This window comes from Branchiostoma belcheri, unplaced genomic scaffold (assembly GCF_001625305.1).
Source record: "Branchiostoma belcheri isolate BF01 breed outbred unplaced genomic scaffold, Haploidv18h27 scaffold11, whole genome shotgun sequence".
NCBI lineage: Eukaryota > Metazoa > Chordata > Leptocardii > Amphioxiformes > Branchiostomatidae > Branchiostoma > Branchiostoma belcheri.
The window spans coordinates 5,144,896-5,167,615 of NW_017802491.1; the positions used below are offsets into that span (position 1 = coordinate 5,144,896).

Here is a 22,720-nt window from a genome sequence, read left to right on the forward strand (position 1 = left end):
CGGGCCCCTTTCTTGAATTGTGACCTAGGCTTAAGGTCCCCACACCACTTTGCAGGTCATTCCTGGTGTGCATGACATGTCCCCTGTGACACGCACTTTTCTACCGAAACCCTAATGCTTCTGCTAATGATTCCACATTGCGTCTGGTCATCAATAAGAATTGTATCCCTATAAGTACAACATTTGCCCTGAAATACGTATTAGACATGTTCTGCTGTACTTCGCAAAGATGGTTATGGTTTTGTGGCGTTCGAAGGGCAAGTTTCAGAGAAGCTGTGGAATAGCAGAACTGTCTTCTTCATTATAATAGTATGGATGTCCGATAAAGTACCAGACCACTAAGGTTGTGAATTTTACCATATTCCAAGTCCATATCACTGTTAACGTGCCCCAGTTGATAGCACTTGAAACGCATTTTAATACTAAAAAACAACTGGAAACATTAGGATATATTGATTTCGGACTTTACTCCAAAAATTGGCAACTCGAAGGCAAGGCTTTTGATGTTTGCTTGTTCATACGTTTTCTCGCTTGAAAAGTGGATGCGGGTCAAGTACTAACTAAAGCTTCTTATTCTAGATTTTCGTCTGACTTTGTTATTCGGAATCTACGTTGGTCTACGCTCTTTAAAAAACATCGTTTTCTACAAAGCCCCCCCTCACACACACACACACACACACACACACACACACACACACACACACATACACACACACAAACCCCGCTTATAAAACGAACTATCACTGCAGCCATGCATCGTCAAACAAATCTGTCAATTAACAAAGTCACTTGGACTCAAGAAGATTATTACCTAGTGATACATACTGGACTTAATATCAAAATATTCGACCATTCCCTGATGAAATTAAGAACATCAGTGTTTTTCTGTTCTAAAAACTCTTGCGAAGAATGCCAAACGACTTAAATACATGTTTGGACTGTGCAAGAAGGTTACACCGAAGAATGCAACAAATACTCGTCATTTAAGCCGCTTCATTTACGTGTAAGCTTAGAATGTTACCGGACAGGTTTTGTCGAGGTTGGGACTCAGAGATCATTTATTTAGATAACGTCTACAAAATCTGTATCTGTATCGGTATAGCCGGTACAACCGCCCTTCGGTGTAACACATCAGCTTCACAGGCACGCGGCGCGGCGACAGCTAGCTATATCACACCGAACGACTTGTTACACTCAATCTTTGCACATTTGATTACAGGAGTTTTTCAAAGTTTCTAGTGATGATGCCCCAACTATGCTTGGTGGCAACGAGTTCCAGTCTACGATAGTTCTGGGGAAATACGAGTTTTTTAATACCTCAATTCTTGGTTGATAACTCTGATATTTGAAGGCATGACTGTTTCTTGTTCATTTCTGGGCTGGTATCAGATACTTAGTGGTTGGTACATCCACAAGTTTATTAGTCATTTTGTACATCATGCACAGTCTGGACATTCTACGTCTGTCTTTCAGCGACCCCCACCGTAGGTTTCTTTTCATTTTCTTTTATTCGCCCGCGCGCACTAGTTTGGAGGAATTCAGAGGATGTCATCCATAAAATTAAGTCGGTGTGGCCTAACAGGGGGATCGCAGTCATCATCATCATATATTTTCGGCCCACTGCTCCAGCCAATCAAGGTCTACCTAAAGTTTACCGCTTAAGTGATAATTGAGGTGTATGTGGGACAAGGACGGAATCTTTAAAGAATTTGTAGAATTCCTTTTGGAAGCGATTTGACTTTTTCTAGTTACGTTGTGATAATGAATAATGTATCCTGGCCACATTGTATCGGGCAGAAAAAAAAACACAGGTTCACACTACAGTCACAAGCATATTGCAATAATCTCAACCAAGTATTTTTTATCAATGTTCAAAGACGCAATGTTGCGAAACATGTTTGCCTAAGCCGATTTGTTGAGGGATAATCAACTTTTGAACTGTTTTGCCTCTACAAGATACATTAAAAGTACCCAACATTTCTGTAACGGTTACGACAGGAATGGTAGAAGCAGTCATTTTTAGTCTTTTGTTGAGTATATATCGTTCTTTTACATAAAAAAACATACCATGAACAAGATTCTTTTGTAGCTCATCACCAATACAAGTGTTGAGTCAAAAGGGAAGGGTTTATATCAAACACTGTGCGTTTAATATGAGACATCAACTCCCTCATAGGAAAGGCTCTGGTTAATTCTTCAGTTGGCTACTTCAAAACGGCCATAACCTTCTCACCTCTCACCTTCTCACCCTGACGCCTTTAGGCCTTAGGCCTGTAAGTTGTCAGCCTCTTGGTCAGTCTTTCCCTCTCTGTTCTATCTTCAGCTATTTCTTTAACCATCTTTTTCTTGGCCAGCCAGCTGGTCTTTTCTTTTTAGGTTTCCAGTTAAAGATTCTCTTCACATCCCTATCTTCCGGCATCCTGTGTAGGTGTTCAAACCATCTCAGTTGGTTTCTTTCCACAATGGAGAGTACTGACTCAACTGAAAGTGCTCCGCGGATGATGTCATTCCTGATTTTGTCTCTTTTTGTGACACCATAGATGAGTCGTAACACTCGCATTTCAGTAGCTTGTATCCTACTCTTTAGTTTTTGAGTTAGAGTCCAGATTTCGCTTCCGTATAACAATACAGGTTTCAATATTGTAGAATAAATACAGGTTTTAACGTCTCTGGGTATGCATTTTTCTTTCAATAGAGGATAAAGGTCACATATTAAGTTCTTAGTGAATTCTTAGTGATATCTCTTTAAATTCTTAGAAAAAACGGTAAAACCATAGCAGGTAATATCGATCCATATTCAGCGTTAGATAGACAAGCTTCCGTTAGAAAGGGTTTGTTTCCTGCCTTACTTCATAAAGGGTTTCCTCTCTGTCTAGCTGTTTTATCAAAATATTATCAAAAAGCAGTAAAATCACAATTTTATATCTACATGTCGCATGGCAATTAACATGCGCAGAAAGATGGTTAAATGGTATATAAAACGCCGGACCTTTCTTACCTTGAAGAAGAAAGTCGTGTGTCCCTCGGTCTCTGGGACCGTTGCTTGTGTGGGCAACCTGTGTGGCTTCTTCATATATACTGTCCTGGGCGGGACAGGCATTGCGTCATCACCGGAAGGACTGTGTCACGTACACCGGAAATGCGTCATGAAATAGACCCCCCTCCCCAAGGTTATAACAATTGTTCATTGCAAATTCATGCCCGAGGTCTAATTGCAGGAACAGAAGAACCATATGGTATATAAACCAGACAATTAGTACACATAGAACTACTGATAACTACTAAGAAACTACTAGTAAAAACTACTGGGTTTGACTTCTTTTTTGAAGACAGAGGAAGACAAAGGATCCCACTTTTTCTGTAATTTGTGGGTTTTCTGATGTTAAGAGTAGGAGAGTAGTTTTCTTTTCATTTGTATATGTATGGAAGTTTGGGTAGAATTTGGAGGCTACATCAAAGAGTTCATTTCAATTTGAGATAAAAATTTGCTATGCGTGGGCAGGGCAACGGAGAATCCAACAGGTAGTGTCTTGTGTGATAATTCGGTTTAGATTGATGATCTGATAGTTCATACTGCCACTTTGTTTCAATGCACATTACAGAATCTATGCTCTGTCAAAATATATGATATTATAGTCTATGCCTATTTGAATGAGTGAATGAATGAGTGAATGAATGAATGAATGAATGAATGAATGAATTCAGAATAAGGATCTCTCTATTGACTGAATTGCAAGTTCCTTACAAATATTTAATTATACGCAATATCTACTTAATTATAGCAAGGACATTATTATACCTAATGTCTACTTATTGTACCTTGGATACATATATTACAAAAGATATAACAATTCCCTAGACATTCGGAAAAAAATCAAAAACACAAAGTGAACCTTACCACAAGTTACAACTTGAGAAACCTTGAGATAGCCTAGCATAATTTTGCCTCCATAATGACAATATTTGATATTCACTACTTGAATAATAAATCTTAAGAACACTTGAAGCATTCATGTATTCGGGAAGTACTAGTTTGATATCAGCTGAGCAGCATTGCCTTGTGGGTATTTTTTGTTGTTGACATTGGCAACAAAATTCTTAGCAGAGGGAAATATTCTATCATACTGCCATATTTTGTAAAATCATTGCGTCTAACATGGCAAAATGACACCAAAGATAGACAAGCAAAAATTACATCAGTCCTCAATAACGACGGGTGGTCATGCGATTAAACAACCACTTACTATCCCTTAAAACTACCGTTATCGCCTCTTATACCACAAAAAGGCCAGTCTGAGTAAAGTGCATAGAAAGAACAAACACGGAAGTTGGACCCGTTCTATATGTGGCATGAATAAAGAGGACTTTGAGCTTATTTGGAGTCATTGTGCTCAACAGCGCTCCTTACTGGTACACATGGAACAGCACCATATTCAGTCTCCAAAGACGTGTCCTAAACCGCAACAAACAACTACAAAGGACATGCATACAACAAACATAGTATATGTAACATTTGCAAAGCAAATGCATGAAGATTACATTTACACGTCTACTGCTATATTTGTTCTTACTCAAACACATACAAATACATGTGTATGGTGACCAGCCTCTCTAACTTACCACATGTACATAATGTAATTCAACAACACAGGGTGTCTGCTACATCACCAGTTACCATGGTGACAGCCGTTAGGCGAAGGTACTTGTAATTGACCTTACTTATTTGTAGAAAAATAGGCAAAGAACCAGGACAAAAATAATACGTTTCCCTTATGCGAAAGTACATGTAAATGTAATAACTACATTGAAACGTATCAATACTACACTTTTCTATATAAAACCATGATGCGTAGGAATAAAAATGAACCTTATTAATTCTTTTATACTCAATACATGTACTTTCAGACTAAATACCCCGTATGAAATATCATTAGTATTTGGAGGATCATAATAACCATATGAGCAGCGTTGAGCGAAAACAAACTGCATCACGCCACCAGTCTAACGGTCAGCAGTGATCAAAGTTCAACAACCAACAGACAGACAGGCATTGTTCCCCAGCCGCCATATTGCCTGACGTCTGATACCACAATCGTCAGATCGCAAACCAGCGACAACTGAGGGAGTCAATTTTGGATATTCTGGCTTTTTAGTTCCGTGTACCATCTTAAGGTGTGAGTGTCCCGGTTGCTTCGAAAAATCATACAGGTGAGTTTTCCAACACGTTTCACTGCTGTTAGAGTTTACACTATAGGTGAGGAATGTTGTAAACGTGGCACAGCCAGACCGCCATTTTTGTTTGCTCAAACTACGTATACTCTTAAAAAATGTCTGCAGCTTCACGGCTTAATATAACTAGAGATAGCACGTTTTATGACAGAGAAATGTTGATAATATTCGACAAGTAAATTTTCTTGATTGGTTAGGATGGTTACGGTTGTAGTACTGCTTTTAAAGTTAGCAAAATAGTAAGAGTAATCTTATGGCCTCTGATGAACATAGAGACTCGCAGAGAACTTTTTGCACGAAAAAACTGAACTGCATAGTTCCTTGATCCTAAACCCTATGTTTATGAATATGTAATAAGCTTTAAAATTACCATCTTTTTACTGATTCCGATCGATATAAATTATTTGTAGAAGGCGTCTCATGATATAACGCCACACCCCCTCGTAGCAGGCACCCATCAGTGTCATGATATAACGCAACACCCCCTCGTAGCAGGCACCCATCAGTGTCATGATATAACGCCACACCCCCTCGTAGCAGGCACCCATCAGTGTTATGATGCAAGGCCACACACACACCCGTAGCAGGCACCTATCAGTGTAATGATCTAACGCCACACCCCCTCGGCTCGTCCGCATGACTTGTTAATCATTGTTGGTTTGAACAAACGGACAGAAGCTGTAGTAGTGTATTGAAAATTGTACGTACCATATTGACCTAAAATATTTCAGAATTTCAAGCTCAGCTTAGTTTTATGTTGCAACAACACTGGTCCAGAAAACGACGTCATGTAAAATGAATAAAATTTCACAAACCATATTGACGTTAAAGTTTTTCGTTTCAGCATGTCAGGTCCAACAGATGAAGACAGAAGCCATTTTGATTTTATGGACGTTTTACTTAAGATATCTAAGGCCCTTACAGACGTGGAGACAAAAGAGGTGAGGTTGTATTGTATGCACCTGATTCCAAATAGAGACCTCCACCAAATGCAAGCAGTTGATGTATTTGTGGAGCTACAAAAGCGGCGAAGAATAGACCGAGAGAACTTAGTCTTTGTTGAAGAGATCTTGGAAAGAATCGGACGACAGGATCTGATCATGGATTTTCTACAACCGTTTCAACGGCCTGACAGAGAGATTCCGGAGACCCCCGAACTTCAACCGGGAACAAGCAGCGACTGTACCGATGAAGAGGGTAAGAAAATGTTTTTATAACACATTGGTACAACATGTATACAGGGGGATCATAGAATATGATCAGTATCTTGTGTCATTTTGAAACTGCCTTTCGTATTATGATTTTAACAATTTCCCAGGTAAAACTTACAGACATTTATCTTGTCTGCAAGTATCTTTATATGTTTGTGTTTTCTTAATTAGTCGTTGGCATAAACATTACTTTTGAAACTTACAGGACGTTCAACCTCAAACGCCTACGTGGTCCTGCACGGCCGGGTACGTTTGGTCCAGGAAAGTCTAGATCGTCTTAGACACGACCTGGCAAGATTAGCTGGCACCAGGAGGTCACAGGTCAAGTTCAGAGGATACAAGAAACACAAAAGCATCCTGGTGCACTTCACCATACCGCGGGAGAGCACAGCGGTGCTAAGGCTCATGGCGAGTTACTCCGACCCAAGACTTGTATTCATGGGCGTCACGTCACTGCAGATCGACGCTGAAGCACCAATCGAAGTCGCACAGGGGGCGGTTGTCAACAGTATGTAAACCTGGACATTTAGTACATATTCACACATTTATTCCACATACTTACAAAAGACAACGACAGACTTTGCTTTCTACAAGTAACAACTATTTAGGCTTCCATTTAGAATACGATCTGGTTTGAGTCCCATGTGAAATAACGATAATAATATACATGTACAATTTTATTTGACAGATATTACAAAACAGCATACAGTTGATGACATCGAGGTTGGCTGCATTCCCCGCACCAAGCGGCAGAGGGCGCCCAGCAACTGGACCCGCCTGTCCGCTCTGAACCTGTTCTCGGATGCCCTGCCCCTCCATCTGCAGGTAGCCGCGAGTCTGGAGTACCAGGGCTTCTCCTATAGTCTGGTCCAGGCTCTGGTGCAGAAGGATCAGATCAGAGAACAAGAGATGAAGAAGAAGGATCAGCTCAGAGAACAAGAGATGGAGAAGAAGGATCAGCTCAGAGAACAAGAGATGAAGAAGAAGGATCAGCTCAGAGAACAAGAGATGGAGAAGAAGGGTCAGCTCAGAGAACAAGAGATGAAGAAGGATCAGCTCAGAGAACAAGAGATGAAGCAGCTCATTCAAAAGGCAGAAGTAGATTCCAACACGTTCATGACCTTGCGCTCCAAACTGACCATTTCACAGAACAGGTTGACGGAAGCCCTTGAGGTGAACGCAGTTCTTGAAAAGAAGCTCCAGCAGGCCTGTGAATTCGCGGAGAAAGCCGCCAAGCAAGTTACCTCTCACGTGACGGAGTACATGGAAGAGAAGCCACCTGGCGGCTGGTCACAGGAGTACAGGGGAGAGAAGCCACCTGGCGGCTGGTCACAGGAGTACAGGGGAGAGAAGCCACCTGGCGGCTGGTCACAGGAGTACAGGGGAGAGAAGCAGCCTGGTGGCTGGCCACAGGTCGAGAAGGCAGATGTAGCTACACAGACACACTCACCGTTAATAGGGACAGAGGGAGGCGCATCTCGTACTACTGGAGACTTCAGCCAGCGTGAGATCACTTACGGCAGGCAGGGATCAGGACCCGGTAAATTTCAGTACCCACGCGGCGTTGTGGTATCGCCTAGCAACGAAATATTTGTTGCTGATAAAAACAATGGGCGAGTTCAAGTCCACACCACAGAGGGGGTTTACCTCCGCCACTTCCCAACAGTCGTACCGGGTACAGAGGACAAGAACATGGAGCCACATGATGTTTCTATGGACAGCAATGGCACACTGTGGGTAGTGGGGGAAGGTGAATCAGCCCATCATGTTGTACAATACAGCACGGACGGGACCGCCATGACACAGTTTCACCTTCAGAGGAGCAGGCTTCGTTATAACCGCGGGATTAATATTGCTGTGGACATGCGCAATAACCACATCCTGGTGACTGATGCAGACCGTGAGGAAGTTGAGGTGTTCCGTCCGGACGGCTCTCTGGTGCGGAGGTTCGGACATCCACAGGGTGAGATGAGAGACCCGCGGTACATCACTGTGGACGGGGAAGGGAACATTCTTGTGTCGGACTGGGACTCTCACTTTGTCTACATGTATGACGAGTCCGGGAGGTTTCTGCTGAAGTTTGCAGGTAAGGGAATAGGTGAGGGTCAGCTACGGTCCCCATGTGGCATCTGTACAGACAGCTCGGGTCACATCATCGTGGCGGACCGTGGGAGAAAGAGGGTACAAGTTTTCACACGTCACGGCGAGTATGTCCGGACCGTTAAAACTGAGTTCCGGGTAGAAGGCGTGGCCGTGGGACCGGAAGGGCAGCTGGTAGTGACTAATAGTGGTCATTCAGTTTCAATTTTTCCTAGTTATCTGTAATTTTAATACTTATCTTTTCGTAGCATGCTACTGAAAAATTTCAACAGAAATGTTTTACCGTCTATAGCTTTTACAAACAATTAGCTATAAGCATGTTTGATGGCATAAACCATGTTACATTTAGTCGATACAGGCAACATTACATTGTTTTTTTCCTCCAGCTTTTTTTCCTTCCTTCACTTTTTAAAAGTAAGTACCAACTCGACGTTAGCTTGCTGATGTATAGATCCCATTATTACTTATTGCTGTTTTATTGGATCAACGACCTTCTAGTATGTACAGTACAATTATTTGTAAAGCAAATACATAATGTTGACCTTAACATGGTCTAAAAAATGCAAAATACTGGCCTGTTTATTCTTACTCAAAACACATACCTATATGTGGTGAAAATGTAGCCCCTGTACATGTACATAATGTAATCCAATGCCATACATTGTCTTTTTAGGTGCCAGTTACCATAGTGACAGACGTCTTGTCTAGGTAACTGACCTTATTTGTTTGGAGAAGAAAGAGAGACTAAGCATGTTTTCCTTCTCCTAGGTAAAACCTAATGACTATAAATCAACACATAAGTAATGAAACTACAAGGCCACAACAATGCCTAATTCTGCTCTTATTGTTCAAAATGATGTAGTGTTTAAAGATCACCAGGCAAACAATAAAGGATGGCTGTTGTTCTATCTTCGTTAGGTTCATCATGGCACTTTACTAGCCAGACCTGTGACAACTGAATTTGTCCTCCACAAGATGTTAGTTCGAATTCAATTTGAAGTAGCATAGGTGATTGAAAGCACAGGGCTGTAGCAGCCTCAATCATCCAAATTCCAATATGTGGAAATTTTTCAACGAATTCTTTTCCCGTCATTAGATATAAAATGATAAAAACAAAAACAAATGTTTATTATATGCCCAGAACATCGCCTACCTAGTTCTGTGGTATTGCTATTTGTGCCTCAATGGGTCATTGCCCGGATCAGGCATGCTTCTGGACGCCCATCGGGTAAGAAAAGGTAGATTTGTCCTACTCTTCAAGCAGCTGCAAAAGTTTGGGTTTAATTTTTGGCGTGTTTTTAGGCTTTTTTGCGGGGTTTCTCTTTTACACTGGAATTTTTTTTTCACCCAACCCAACCGGCCCGAGGTGAGTGCCGGAAGAGGTTGGGTTGGTGAAAAAAAAATTAGGTGCAAAGAGAAGCCCCGATAAAAAAAGCCTAAAAACACGCCAAAAACAAGAATTCCGAGATCTCATACCTCCATGAAATATGGGCTTCATATGTTAATGTAAATTTCCTCTTTAATTATGCAAATTACCTCCGCATTAACATGATATATGCATCGTGATGTGTGTTAACTTTTGATTAACTTACAGATGTCCCAAGTATGACATTCCCATTATTCACCATTAAGAAATCATAGAATTTTTGCATAAATTATGCAAATTAGGTCGTCATTTGCATAATTAGTATCTGTTGATGTTCTGCCTGCCATAGGTTACATACATTACATGTATGAAAGTAGTATAATGTAAAACACTGTAATTATAGAATTTCCTCATTAATTATGCAAATAAAGTCCTCATTTGCATAATTTGCATTTAATCATGTACATCTCTCTCTAAGCTACCTACACACCAAATATCATGAAAATACGTTGTTCCTATATGGACTTATTGGCTTTTAAAGGTTTCGCCAGAAAGTCCCCTGCAGTTCCAGAACAAGCTGCTAGGGGGACCAAACTCACACCACTTATTGCTGACAGGATAAGCTATCTATCACCAAAAAGTCAAGACCATAGCTTGTTCAGGACAAAAGATACAAAAACCGGAAGTTCTGCTGCAGTACCAAGGTCATCCACCAGGAGGCCCATATTTGACCTTGACCTTTGTCTTTCCAAGACTTACCAGCACACCAAATATCATCGCAATCCATAAAAGCGTTCTGAAGTTATGCTGACCACAAAGTTGCGGAAACACACACAGACAGACACACACACAGACACACACACAGACAGACATACAGACAGACACGCCAAAAACAATACCTCCATTTTTCAAGGAGGTAATAACCCCAAACCCAAAACCTCTGCTTGGAAAGTAGATTTGCCCCAGGCACGGTTCTGAATACGCGTAGACCTTGCCTGAGCATGGTTCTAGATAAAGTTCATTTTCTTAAAACAACAATGTCTGCCATTGACACAAAAACATGCATATTTAGTTATAATTGAAAGACTCTACTATCATACATGTACAAACAACCAGCAAGGCGGATGTGACGTCACGCGCAGACGACCTGGGGCGTTTGAAACAAGAAAAACCACTACGTCATGGCAAGGTCGGCAGGGCGCCGACGTTCCGATTACAGGGACTACATAGGCTGGCCGCATCACATGAAACCACAAGATATCCTTCCGTCACCTACTGGCAGTTACAACATACTTTGTGATCACGTGGTTTATGATGACAGGATATTGCGCACATTGATGCCTGACGACACTGTTTCTATCGCCATCTCGAGAGAACCCATAAGGTACAAAATCTTTAATCAATACAGGTTAAAAACACGTGTCAGATTGTAAGTTTAACAGATTGAGAAACACGAATCTAGGTATACAGGCCCATCGATAGTACTAAAAGTGATAGGCTGATAAAATATATGAATCTTTTGTTGCATGTTCATGCCCAGATGGGCTAAATGCACAAGAGGATATGCAGTATGCAAAACATGAGTATCAAGTGTTTAAACATGTCCTGCTTTGACATTTTCTTACATATCTTGTCTAATTTCAAGTTTATATTCAAGTTTATTTTTCAAAGAAACACTGTGAGTGTATATAGAGTCCACTAACGTTAATGTTTGAACGGACTTGAAAGTAGACACGTTTTATGATAGAACGTACATGTACATGTACATGTAGGAAACAGTAACTTTTTATGGGTTATCAAATATTGAGTCATTTAATACATGTAGCCATAAAATATTATTTTCGCCCATTTCTCTCTAGCCATCTCAAGTCGGTCTTCCATTGGTGGCATTTGGAACAAAAATACAACATTATCTCGCGCCCCGGAAGTGACGTCATTTCTAGATTCCTGGACAGCCCCATGTCCTATGAGACGAGATTTTCATCCGACGTCGACAGCCTCCGTCCTTTCATGTACACCCGGAACTTTCAGTCCTACGACTTCGGATTCCCCGTCCATCTGTCAGATCAGGAAAACGTCGTTTAAGAGTTCCTAGAGACCGTCAGGACTCAGTTTGACTTTGTGATGATCGTGGAATATTTTGACGAATCGTTGATTTTACTAAAGCGATTGCTTTGTTGGGATCTTGTGGACATTTTGTATTTAGGACTGAGACGATCCAGATCATATTCGTACAAAAACGCACAGGTTTCAACAGAAACTGTAGGAAAGCACCGTCAATGGAGCAAAGTGGACTACAATATGTACAATATGTACAGAACTCCGTCATTTTCAAATTTTAGTAGAAGAAGTTAAACAGTATTAGTCAATCTTACATGAGGGATACATACAGAGTTTAAAGACCATTCCAAAGAAAATCATTCCAGCGTCTCAATGGAATGAAGTAATACCTTTGAACGAACTTTTCTGTCTGGAATTGAGACTGGGTTGGGATGACTGGGAGTACGTTATAAAGAGCTCACATCTCGGACAGTTGAGACAACACAATTCGTCTGGTTTTGATGTAAGCTTTCTTCAAGTTCCACGACCGACTAACATCATGTCAAGAATATTACGCAAGGTATTTCAAGTTAAGGGTCCGAAGTTTACATGTATCAACCGCTCTTTCCCATTTTCCCGTCATCTATTGGTCAATGTACAAGTCAGTGTTCGAAGCGTATTTTATAACCTTGTTTTCATCATCATCGTCCTTTCCAACCTTGTTCTGTTAATTGAATAACTATATGTATATAATGTGCATTTAAATACGGTTAATCTATAGATAGCCAAACATAGGACAATACTTGTCAGTTGCATTTGACGTTACCCAAATATAAGTGCAAATTTAGTATCTAACGCTAAGAACACTAATATAAGTAAAACATCCCCATAACCTCCTTGGTTTAATGGTTTCACCCACAGGTCAACCTAAAACTGAGTGAGTGACCATACCTACGATGATTACACTTCTGGCATTTCACATTTGTGTCTGTGTGTGAGGTTTTTCTTCTGTGTGTGTCTTATATGTTGAGACAAGTTAGACTTTTGAGCTGTCCTGTATCCGCACTCTCCACACATGCAGGGTTTCTCATCACCAGAGTGTTTTGATTGCTAGATGTTTGTCCAGGGTAGATTTCTGTACAGTAGAAAAGTCACACTGGTCACATTTGTGAGGTTTTTCTCCTGTGTGCGTTTTAATATGTCGGGACAAGTGAGACCTTTGAGTTGCCCTGTATCTCCACACATGTAGGGTTTCTCACCAGTATGTTTTGCTAGATGTCTGTCCAAGGTACATTTCTGTGCATTTGTGTGTTTTAATATGTCGGGACAAGGTAGATTTATCAGTTGCCCTGTATCAGCACTCTCCACACATGTGGGGTTTGTCACCAGTGTGTTTCGCCAGATGCTTGACCAAGGTACAGCGGAATAGCCACACTGGTAGATAAGAGGCACTTTTGGGTTGCTCTGTATCTACACACCTCACACATGTAGGGTTTCTCACCAGCGTGTTTCGCTAGATGTTTATCCAAATCCGATTTCCGTGCAGCAGAATAGTCACACTGGTCACACTTGTAGGGTTTTTCTACTGTATGAGTTTTCATATGTCGATATACGTGGCACTTATGAGTTGCTCTATATCCACGCTCCTCACACATGTAGGGTTTCTAACCAGCGTGTTTTGCTAGATGTTGATCCAAGTTACTTTTTTGTGCAGCAGAATAGTCACACTGGTCACACTTGTAGGGTTTTTCTCCTGTATGGATTCTCATATGTACGGATAAGTGAGACTTGCAAGTTGTTCTGTATCCACATTTCCCACACATGTAAGGCTTCATGTCAGCTTGTGCTGCCATCTGGTCTTCAGTATTGCCTATTTTGCTGTCATAGGCTACCTGGGAAACTCCGGTTGGAGACTCATCAAAACCGTTCTTAACTACTCCGGTGGGAGACCTGTGTCCTGTTGTTGCCATGTTTAGCTTGCAGGAAAAAGAAAAATAAGGTGGTCTACAAACAAACTACTCCGTTTATTCTTAGTCAACCACATCCATATATGATGACCGGCCTCTTAACTCTGTCCTACTTCGTAATGTAACCCAACACCACTAATCTACCACAACACCAGTTACTGTGGTGACAGACTTCCAGTCCAGGTTATTGACCTTATTTTTTTTTAGTTAAAGAAGCGCAAAAAAGCAATTATGATCAATAATGTGAAGATTTCAAAAGCGTTATTGGCAAATTTTTCGAATATCAGGAACCGTGGACAATCCAGAATTGCGCAATTATCTGAAAAACTAGAGCGGAATGATTTTTGATTACGCTAGGGAAAAGATAACGTGTCGTAGCCCCCAGGTTTTATTCACATTCCACATCAGATTATTTTTGCGTTGGTAGAAGTTAAAGAAAATTTTCAGGTTCTTTTGTGTTGGTAGAAGTCATGACTATGTTAAACACTCTGGGGATGCTGGAGACACTACTAGCTGCTGCACAGAGCACAAGCTCCAGCTAACAAATCACACATTTTGAAAGTTCATCTGTGTTGGTAGAAGCCAAGATAAAGCAAGTTTGCGCTGTAATTTCCAACATAAAAATATAAAAATCGGGGATCTGGGGGTAATATACGTAACCAGGTTTGAACGATGTTTGCCTAAAAACGTGATATGACTTGTGCTCGGAAACCCGAAAATAATCGTCTTTCTGAGCGAAATTTAAAAAATCATTGATTTAACATAAAAAGCTAACATTTAAAGGATGTTAAGACGATAATTTCATTTTAATTTGACGAAATTTACCCCTAAATATTATTTGTGTATTTTCAAATATTTTACGGGTAGTCCAAAACAGGCCAAAATAGCGTCTTGTAACCCGATACCTTTTCGAACGCGCATAGCAATGGGAAAGAATGCCGTAGTGACAGACCGCCGTGTGATTACTGTGGCATGTTTTGTCTACAAACCAATTTTCGCCGATAATTATTGATGTTTGATATTTTTTCCCGGCCCTTTGGATTTAGTCCCAAGGCACGGGGTCCATTTTGATGACGTCATTTGGTCACGTGATTACACCAAGAAAGCTACTCACACAGACTTGCTATCTTACATCAAAATAAACTTTGGTAATTGCAGATTCAAAAAATCTATGGTAGCACTGGTCCGTCTTGGTGGTACAAAAAACGGTCTCGGCCCATGGACTACTACCTTTTGTTAATTTCACACTTTTTGGCGCATCTTATTAGCTGGATGTCTAACCTTCACTGACGTATTTAGGTGCAGGTCTGGACCTGACCATCTGCAGTACCATTTTGTGCACTAAAATTCGTAAATTTCATCTCAAAGACAACAATTTTGACAATGTACGCGTTACAATGAATGAGGCTTCCCGCGCCCAGCCCGTGTGGGCTTAAGTTATACGACACCATTTGATAATAAAATATGTATGGTACATAAACAAAAGAGAATCAGTCGTGCAGAGATAACAAAATCAACCATAAAGCGAACACAATTTCGGGCTTCAAGGAAGCACCATGTGCCGTGGGAAGATAGTTACAGTGTTTGTATTTGAACTAGTCACCACCAAATCTCCACATTGTCCCATAGCGACATCCCGTGGGCATTCAATGCTCGCGATGGTGTGGACAAACTCGCCCTGGCTTGTGAACATGTCTACCCGGTGGTTAAACAAGCTCGCCACAATGACGCGACCAGAGGTGTCCAGACAAATGCCTCTGAGAGAGTCTCCCCGGGTGCCAAATTCAAATATCTTTACTCCGGAGGGATTGTACTTGTAGACCTTTTTATGCCAATCCGTCAGCAGGACATTTCCCTCATTGTCCGATGTGACTCCTATGATCGCCTCTTCCGTAGGCACTTCTGAACTCCAAATGCGAGATCCGTTTGGATCAAACGTCATAATGGTTGTTTTGTCTCCCACGATAACTTTATTGTTGCGCACGTCCATCGCGATGACGGGATAGAAGCTCTTGAGGCTTAGGTCAAACTTTTTGATGGGCTGTCCGTTCTTACTGTACTGTACAACATGTCCATTGGAGCGCGAGCTCTTCCCCAGTACCCACAGGTAGCCAGACTCCACGTCGCTAGCAACACCATAAGGGCGCATTCTCGTACTTTCACCTGGCACGACTGTTGGAAAGAGGCGGAGAAAGGCCCCCTTTATACTGAAGACCTGGACTCGTTTGGTTGACTGATCAGTCACAAATATCTCATTGTCAGCAGACACGGCTGTTCCCTTGATCCCCAGGAATTTTCCAGGTTCTTTTCCCATCCCACCAAACGTGATCTTCTTCTGCTTTACGTCACCACCTTTTGCCGTGAGTGATAAAGAAGTATTTTTCAAACTAAAATATAAACCATTTACATTTACACACGCCACGCACGCTCAAACATTCACACAAACACGCACAGGCACACACACACATGGGCCCTGATGCATATCCTATAGCTTCTTTTACTCACCATAAGAAGTAATCTTGTTCATTGTCCAATCCAATATCCTAGCATTGCCTCATGACACAGAGAGATCAGGTCTAAGGCATTGTCTAATGACACAGAGGGAACAAGTTTAAGACATTGTCTAATGACATAGAGGGACCAAGTTTAAGACATTGTGTAATGACACAGAGGGACCAAGTTTAAGACATTGTCTCTTGAATATTCATGTTAGACTCACCTTTGTAATATGGGGTGTTGCAGACTGCCGGGAGCTTGGGGATTGAGCATGAGCATCCAGTAGTAGTAGTAGCAGCAGCAGCAGTAGTAGTAGTAGTAGTAGCAGCAGCAGTAGTAGTAGTAGTAGTAGTAGCAGCAGCAGCAGTAGTAGTAGTAGTAGTAGTAGCAGTAGCAGTAGTAGTAGTTGCATTAGCTGTCTGCTGCTGATAGAGGATTATATTGTCATTATAGGCTATCGCAATTGGTTTATGGAGATCATGGTAAATTATCTGAAACATGTCTGAATTTGATAGCTGCGGGCCGATGTCAACGAATTTTTTCACCAAATTATATTAATATTGGAATAAGTACAATATAATAAGGAATAACTGCCTATTCTAAAAGTATCCTGGAATTGATACCTCACCGACAAAGCAACAATACGAAAAGGTTAAACCTTGTGTGTATAGAGCAGCTGTTTGTTGTTGTTTTTTGGCGACGCCTAAGGGGGGATCCTAATGGTACAGTATTGTGTGCAGTTTGCAAGAATTCTAGGAATTGACAGAAATTTTTTCTACAGGCTTGTCTGGAATTTTGCTGACACACATCTATGACGACAGTCCTACACAGTCCAAATTCCTGAAAACCCTTGGGAAAACCTTGCTGGGTGATGATATACATTCCTGGGCTCGTTCACTATACACTCAGAGGAGGGTAGGAGTGATCTACTGAACTGTACTTCATCTGCCTAGACTTAACCCCATCTAGACCGGGCTTTTTTGAGCTTGGTGGGACGGGGGAAGGGGCTCATTTGACCCCTCCCCCCCTTAGAACTCGAGAACGGTATGTCGTATGACCACAAAATTTTCAGAGGATCGTGTACTAGTAAACATTTATTATATCTACAATTTGAATGTCGTTAAAACGTTATATGACGTCATTATGACGTCATAAATGTGATTTTATTGGCCAAAACCGTCTAAATAGGTTATTCCAGAAAACTAAATGGTATATAACATAACTTTACCAAAAGTGCTTATGACAGAATATCAGGGTGTACTAAGTCTTACGTTGCCCATAGCAACACCGGTGACGTCATAAAATGACGTCATACATATTTAAGCTATCCGCCATTTTGGACCATCAATCTTGAATTTTCAAAAATAGTTTTTTTCAGGATAAAGCCTATTATACATTGTAAACAGACTAAAGACGTTCATATGAACCTTTTTTGTAAAAGGAAATGGAAGTTTTTATGAAATTTTAAGGAAAATGACCTGTATATACCTGTTCTAATGATATGGTCCGCCATCTTGGATTTTGGCCAATGACGTCATCAAATTGGCATAAATTATGCATTTTAATTATGAAATTTACATAAAATTATATGGGATTATTAATATTAGAAACCATGTGTAACATGACATAAAACCCATAAAATTCTGTTGTTGAAACTAGAATTACTAAATGCCTGCCAGAAACCCGTTGCCATGGCAATACAAAAAATTATTATCTCATTCCAATGATACAGAATTGTTGCCAAACAATATTTTAGGAAAAGTCACCAAGTTTGGTCGTTCTAGCGCTAGCCGTTCAGACGCTACGTGACATCAATGTTGGCGCGGGCACTTTTAGCCCCCCCCCCCCCCTGTCTAGATAGGGTTAAGTTACAAGGTACATGTACAAAATGTATACTGCCAGTGATGCCAATTACCAGCATAAAGTATACGGGTAAAGTAAACGGATGGTTATCTCAGGAAATGATGAAAAAATTGACAAGGCTATAATAAGACAGAAGCGTACCTGTGACAGCCTGGCGCTTAAGAATAACCAGAGAAAGACAACCGTGACGATGAACAACCCAACAACGACAGTCGCTTCAACTGCAAGGATCACTCGGCAACGCGTACAGCCTGAAATATCATGTTGGTAGTAATCATAGTGAAATGCTGGAACTTTGTTCCAACAACAATTAGTACATAGAGATCACATTTTCAACTGTCGCCTTCATCAGGATAATTACTAATCACCTGAAATATTGCAGATAACAGCAGATCTGTTGAAATACATGTAAATGGTTTTAGGGCGTTGTGTCAACAAGGGAAATGGACTCAGCAGGCGTGTAAAACAGGAAAGAGACATTACCAATGACAATAAAGAATTCCAAGATTTCTCTCCAGCAAGAGGTTTATGAAGTTGATAAAGTTCTTACCGTGTGCTGCAGGCTGCTGGACGTTTGGCACATACATCGGATTTGGATTGAGTGCGTGCAGGACATCGTTGGCGTCATTGATGTTGTTTGAAGCCGCCGCTGGTAGATTCTGGGAGGACAGGCTTGCTGTGTTCCACCCCACGTCACCCTGGCACATGTCTTCGGCAGCGTACATCGGATTCGGATCGAGTGAATGCAGGACATCATTGCTCGAAGGGCTGGTCGAGACATCATTGATGCTGTTTGAAGCCGCCGCTGGTAGATTCTGGGAGGACAGGCTTGCTTGAGTGTCTTCTGAAGCTGTGTGCCACCCCACGTCACCCCGTACCATGTCTGCGGCCGCGTACATCGGATTTGGATCTAGTGCATGGAGAACATCATTGCTCGACGGGCTGGTCGAGACATCATTGATGCTATTTGAAGCAGCCGTTGGTTGATTCTGATTCTGGGTGTCCAGGCTTGCTTGAGTGTCTCCTGAAGTTGTGTTCCACCCCACGTCACCCTGGCACATGTATGCGGCAGCGTGTGGTTGAATGACCTCATCTTCAGATGCGATACTGGATGTATGTCTGTTTTTAGACGCAGCACTGCCACTAGTACTATCGTCATCTTGGTGGTATTTCCCAGCGTAAGGCTGGCCGTCATCACAGTTGAGTGAGGGCTCCTGGTCTTCTTGTTGGGTAACTGCATATGGTTGGATGCAGGGATTGACATCATTGTTTGCTGACTCACCGAATGTTTCATCTTCTTCGTATTGAACGGTATACGGCTGGACGACACCACAGTTACCTGATTCTATGGCAATTTTATCATCTTCATGATGTGTAACTGCATCTGGTTGAATGCATGGATGGCCCTCATTGTCTCCTGGCATTTTCAAAGATGATGCCTCATCATCGTCCTGGTAACGTGCTACAGCATATGGTTGAAGGCAATGGTTGTCATCGTTGTTAGCCTCTGGCCTGGAGAAGGCTTGCTGATGTGTATCAGCTGATGTCTGGGTGCAGGGATTGTCATCACTCTTATTTGACTTGAAGGTGGGTCCAGGGCTGCTTTGCAGGTACATCGGATTGGGGTTAACGTCGTTTTCGGTGTCCATCGGTTGAGGGTTCATATTTTGTGTGTACATCGGATTCGGATCCCTGGCTTGTGTGTGCATGTTGCTGTCATTTGCCTTGAAAGTTTCAGTATTGTTTTTAGTCTCTTCCACGGCTTTCTTCATGCGAATAGCCTTCTCTTTGCATATGTATGCAATGGCGTAGGTATCAAACTCACCATGGCCGATATCGATTGTCTGACTGTTCTCAGCAGCAGCATCGCTGGTGTCGGACAGATTTTCATTGTCATTGTCTTTATTTCCCTCACATCGACGAGAGATGCGGTGACTGTCACCTTCGGCAGCTTGCCTGAACGTGGGTGGCACAGTTCCTGTGTCTGGTTTTGCCATACCTTCGCCGAAGGACTCGTTTTTAACGACCATTGCTTTTGGTACGGTGTTGGATGGCATATTTTTAGCCATGGCTCCAAGATTTCCTTTGCTTAGTTCTAAATATAGTAAGTAATAAGACGAAAACAAAGTAATCCTGCATTCAAATAGTAAAACTTACTTCAACAGCGTTGAATATGTGAATATGTATAATTACGAACATTATAACAATGCTACAGTCTGCCTTGATGTTCTACGTTGAAATGCAGCGATGGTGATGATCATGTTTAGTCTTTGCTTATTGCTATAGTTTGATTATCAGAACACACATTTAAACAGTTTCTATCCTCATACCTGCAGCTGTATCGCTATGTGCACTGTAAAGACCACTGGAAAAAAAGTCAGACAGAATCCAAACATCTTTATGTAGATGAAGCAGCCCACGCGAGTCATCTTCTGATACCAGACAATTCATGTCAGTGCTGAGATCATGAGTTTGAACTACGTGTTGTCCTGACTGTTTTTTTTTTTAAGTTTTGCTTTTACTTGAAGTTGTTAAGCGGTTCCTCATATAGTAGTATATTACATGTTTCTTTGCTAACTTGATGTCTCAAATGTTCAGTTATTTCTTTATGGTGGAAATATAGGGTTGTCTAAACAGTAACTCATTATCAGTGCGTGGAGCACGTGTTGTTCCAGCTGAGGTTGTAGCTGACATGTTGGATTCACTGAAAATTATTTTAGTGGTTCCTCGCATAAATGCTTACCGATATGCAACATGATACTCGATGAACTTGAGGTTCATCTTCATAGATTTCAATTCTTTCTTTGTGGGGAAATTATAGATGCGCCTTAACAGTTACATTACCATGTTGAGTAGTGTCGTGTTCAAATTACAACACACTACATAACAGCTGGAGTCCTCATAAGAATTACAAACAAATTACATTACATTACCTTACCTTACCAAACATAACACATTAACATTACCTACACATTGGAGTGCTACTGTAAGGTGATATGGAGATATGGAGAAGAAAAATTCAGACATTCTGTACTTACAGTGAGGCTTCGACGAGCGACTTGTCTTCAGAGAGAACCGACCACAATAGCGAAATAGAGACTCAGTGCCGGGAGATGATATAAATATTGAATAGACATGTCCACAGACGTCATAAATTCCCTCGCAAAAGTGTCTTGTCTGGTATTGTATAGAAAAAACAGGGTGTTGAACACTGAAGTCCAAAAAAATGGCCTCATTACATTGTTCATAAGATAAAACGAAAAATCGGTTACAGCAGTGAAATGCAAGATGTGTGAAAAAAAAGTCGTTTCGTAAAGAATTTTTTTCAGAAATGTGTTGATGAATTTAGAATTTTAGACGTAAAGTTGTCCCTCCCTTGGGAGGAGTTAAAGTGGACTGATCCAACTTCTTCGTTTATGGACGTGGGTGGACGGTACGTGTATGATGAACCTCGTCGTAATTAAGATTTGGGAGCTGGTAGACTATTCATGTATGATGAACTTTTCTTTCTACACCCACGTACTTCTCATCAACGAAGCAGGCAAGGTAGTCTTGTCATTAGGGTTGTTAACTTAGAATAAAGGGGTTAGGAAAGGCACTAGTTTAGATTTCCGAGCAGACCAAACTTTTTTTTTACAACAAATAGGTTATGGCAGTGAAATAAAAGATGTGTGAAAAAAGTGGTTTCGTAAAGAACTTTTTTTAGAAAAGTGTTCATTAATTTAGAATTTTAGACCTCAATCTGTTCCTCCCTTGGGAGGAGTTAAAGTGGACTGATCCAACTTCTTCGTCTGTGGACGTGGGTGGAGGTTTGAAAGCCAGTAGACAATGCGTGTATGATTAACCTAGTAATAATTAAGGTTTGGGAGCTGGTAGGATATTCATGTATGATGAACCTTTCTTTCTACACCCACGTACTTCTCATCAACGAAGATGGTCTCAAGCTTTTGGTGTTGTACCCTTGAGAAAGGATCTTTACACGTATTTCGATTGTTAGCTCAGCTGAATATGAGTGCCTAGCTTTGGTCAGGGACTCTCAAGCAAATCTGATTTTAATGGGATTGGCTAATTGCTGTAGAAGGTATACTAACATCTAATTATTTTATAGAAAAGTGAAACACCAATATTTTTAAAGGAAGGTAGCACAGACTCTGTTTTTCTTCTCTTTTTCGTGAATTACGTGAAGTCTTTATTCATATTAACACATATCCACACATGAAAAGCTCCACATTGGTAACACATCCAGTTACCAAAGACATGCCAAAGTATATATTTAATGAAACAATACATGCACAACAGTAAGAGAAAGATCCCACAGAATATGTGTATCCAATATAACTTAGCAGAGTATTACTGTCTTAGTGCTTGGGAGTCCAGATGATTTTATTATACAGATTGATTCATATAATATCAATTCTTATATTCCTTTTTACAGAATAATAATAATT

General features: G+C 41.1%; 2 protein-coding genes across 2 annotated transcripts; one reads left to right on the forward strand and one right to left on the reverse strand.

Annotated features, from left to right (window-relative positions):
* The first annotated feature begins 5,079 nt into the window (after positions 1 to 5,079).
* Positions 5,080 to 8,765, forward strand: LOC109482446. The gene is made up of 4 exons (XM_019785155.1): positions 5,080 to 5,208; positions 6,074 to 6,426; positions 6,646 to 6,948; positions 7,129 to 8,765. The coding sequence occupies exons 2-4, from the start codon at positions 6,075 to 6,077 to the stop codon at positions 8,763 to 8,765; spliced, it is 2,292 nt and encodes a 763-aa protein (XP_019640714.1). The 5' UTR covers positions 5,080 to 5,208; position 6,074.
* A 6,691-nt stretch (positions 8,766 to 15,456) lies between these two features.
* Positions 15,457 to 20,341, reverse strand: LOC109482338. Its single transcript, XM_019785024.1, has 2 exons — positions 18,823 to 20,341; positions 15,457 to 16,265 (listed from the first exon to the last, which is right to left on the reverse strand). The coding sequence occupies exons 1-2, from the start codon at positions 20,339 to 20,341 to the stop codon at positions 15,457 to 15,459; spliced, it is 2,328 nt and encodes a 775-aa protein (XP_019640583.1).
* Positions 20,342 to 22,720: the final 2,379 nt, after the last annotated feature.

Excerpts from the sequence above, each read along its gene's own strand:
- LOC109482446 (XM_019785155.1), top strand. The coding sequence starts at position 6,075 with ATGTCAGGTCCAACAGATGAAGACAGAAGCCATTTTGATTTTATGGAC. Across the intron at positions 6,427-6,645 it reads CGACTGTACCGATGAAGAGG|GACGTTCAACCTCAAACGCC; the intron begins GTAAGAAAATGT and ends TGAAACTTACAG. Across the intron at positions 6,949-7,128 it reads ACAGGGGGCGGTTGTCAACA|ATATTACAAAACAGCATACA; the intron begins GTATGTAAACCT and ends TTTATTTGACAG.
- LOC109482338 (XM_019785024.1), bottom strand. The coding sequence starts at position 20,341 with ATGGCTAAAAATATGCCATCCAACACCGTACCAAAAGCAATGGTCGTT. Across the intron at positions 16,266-18,822 it reads CCAGCAGCCTGCAGCACACG|GTGGTGACGTAAAGCAGAAG; the intron begins GTAAGAACTTTA and ends TCACGGCAAAAG.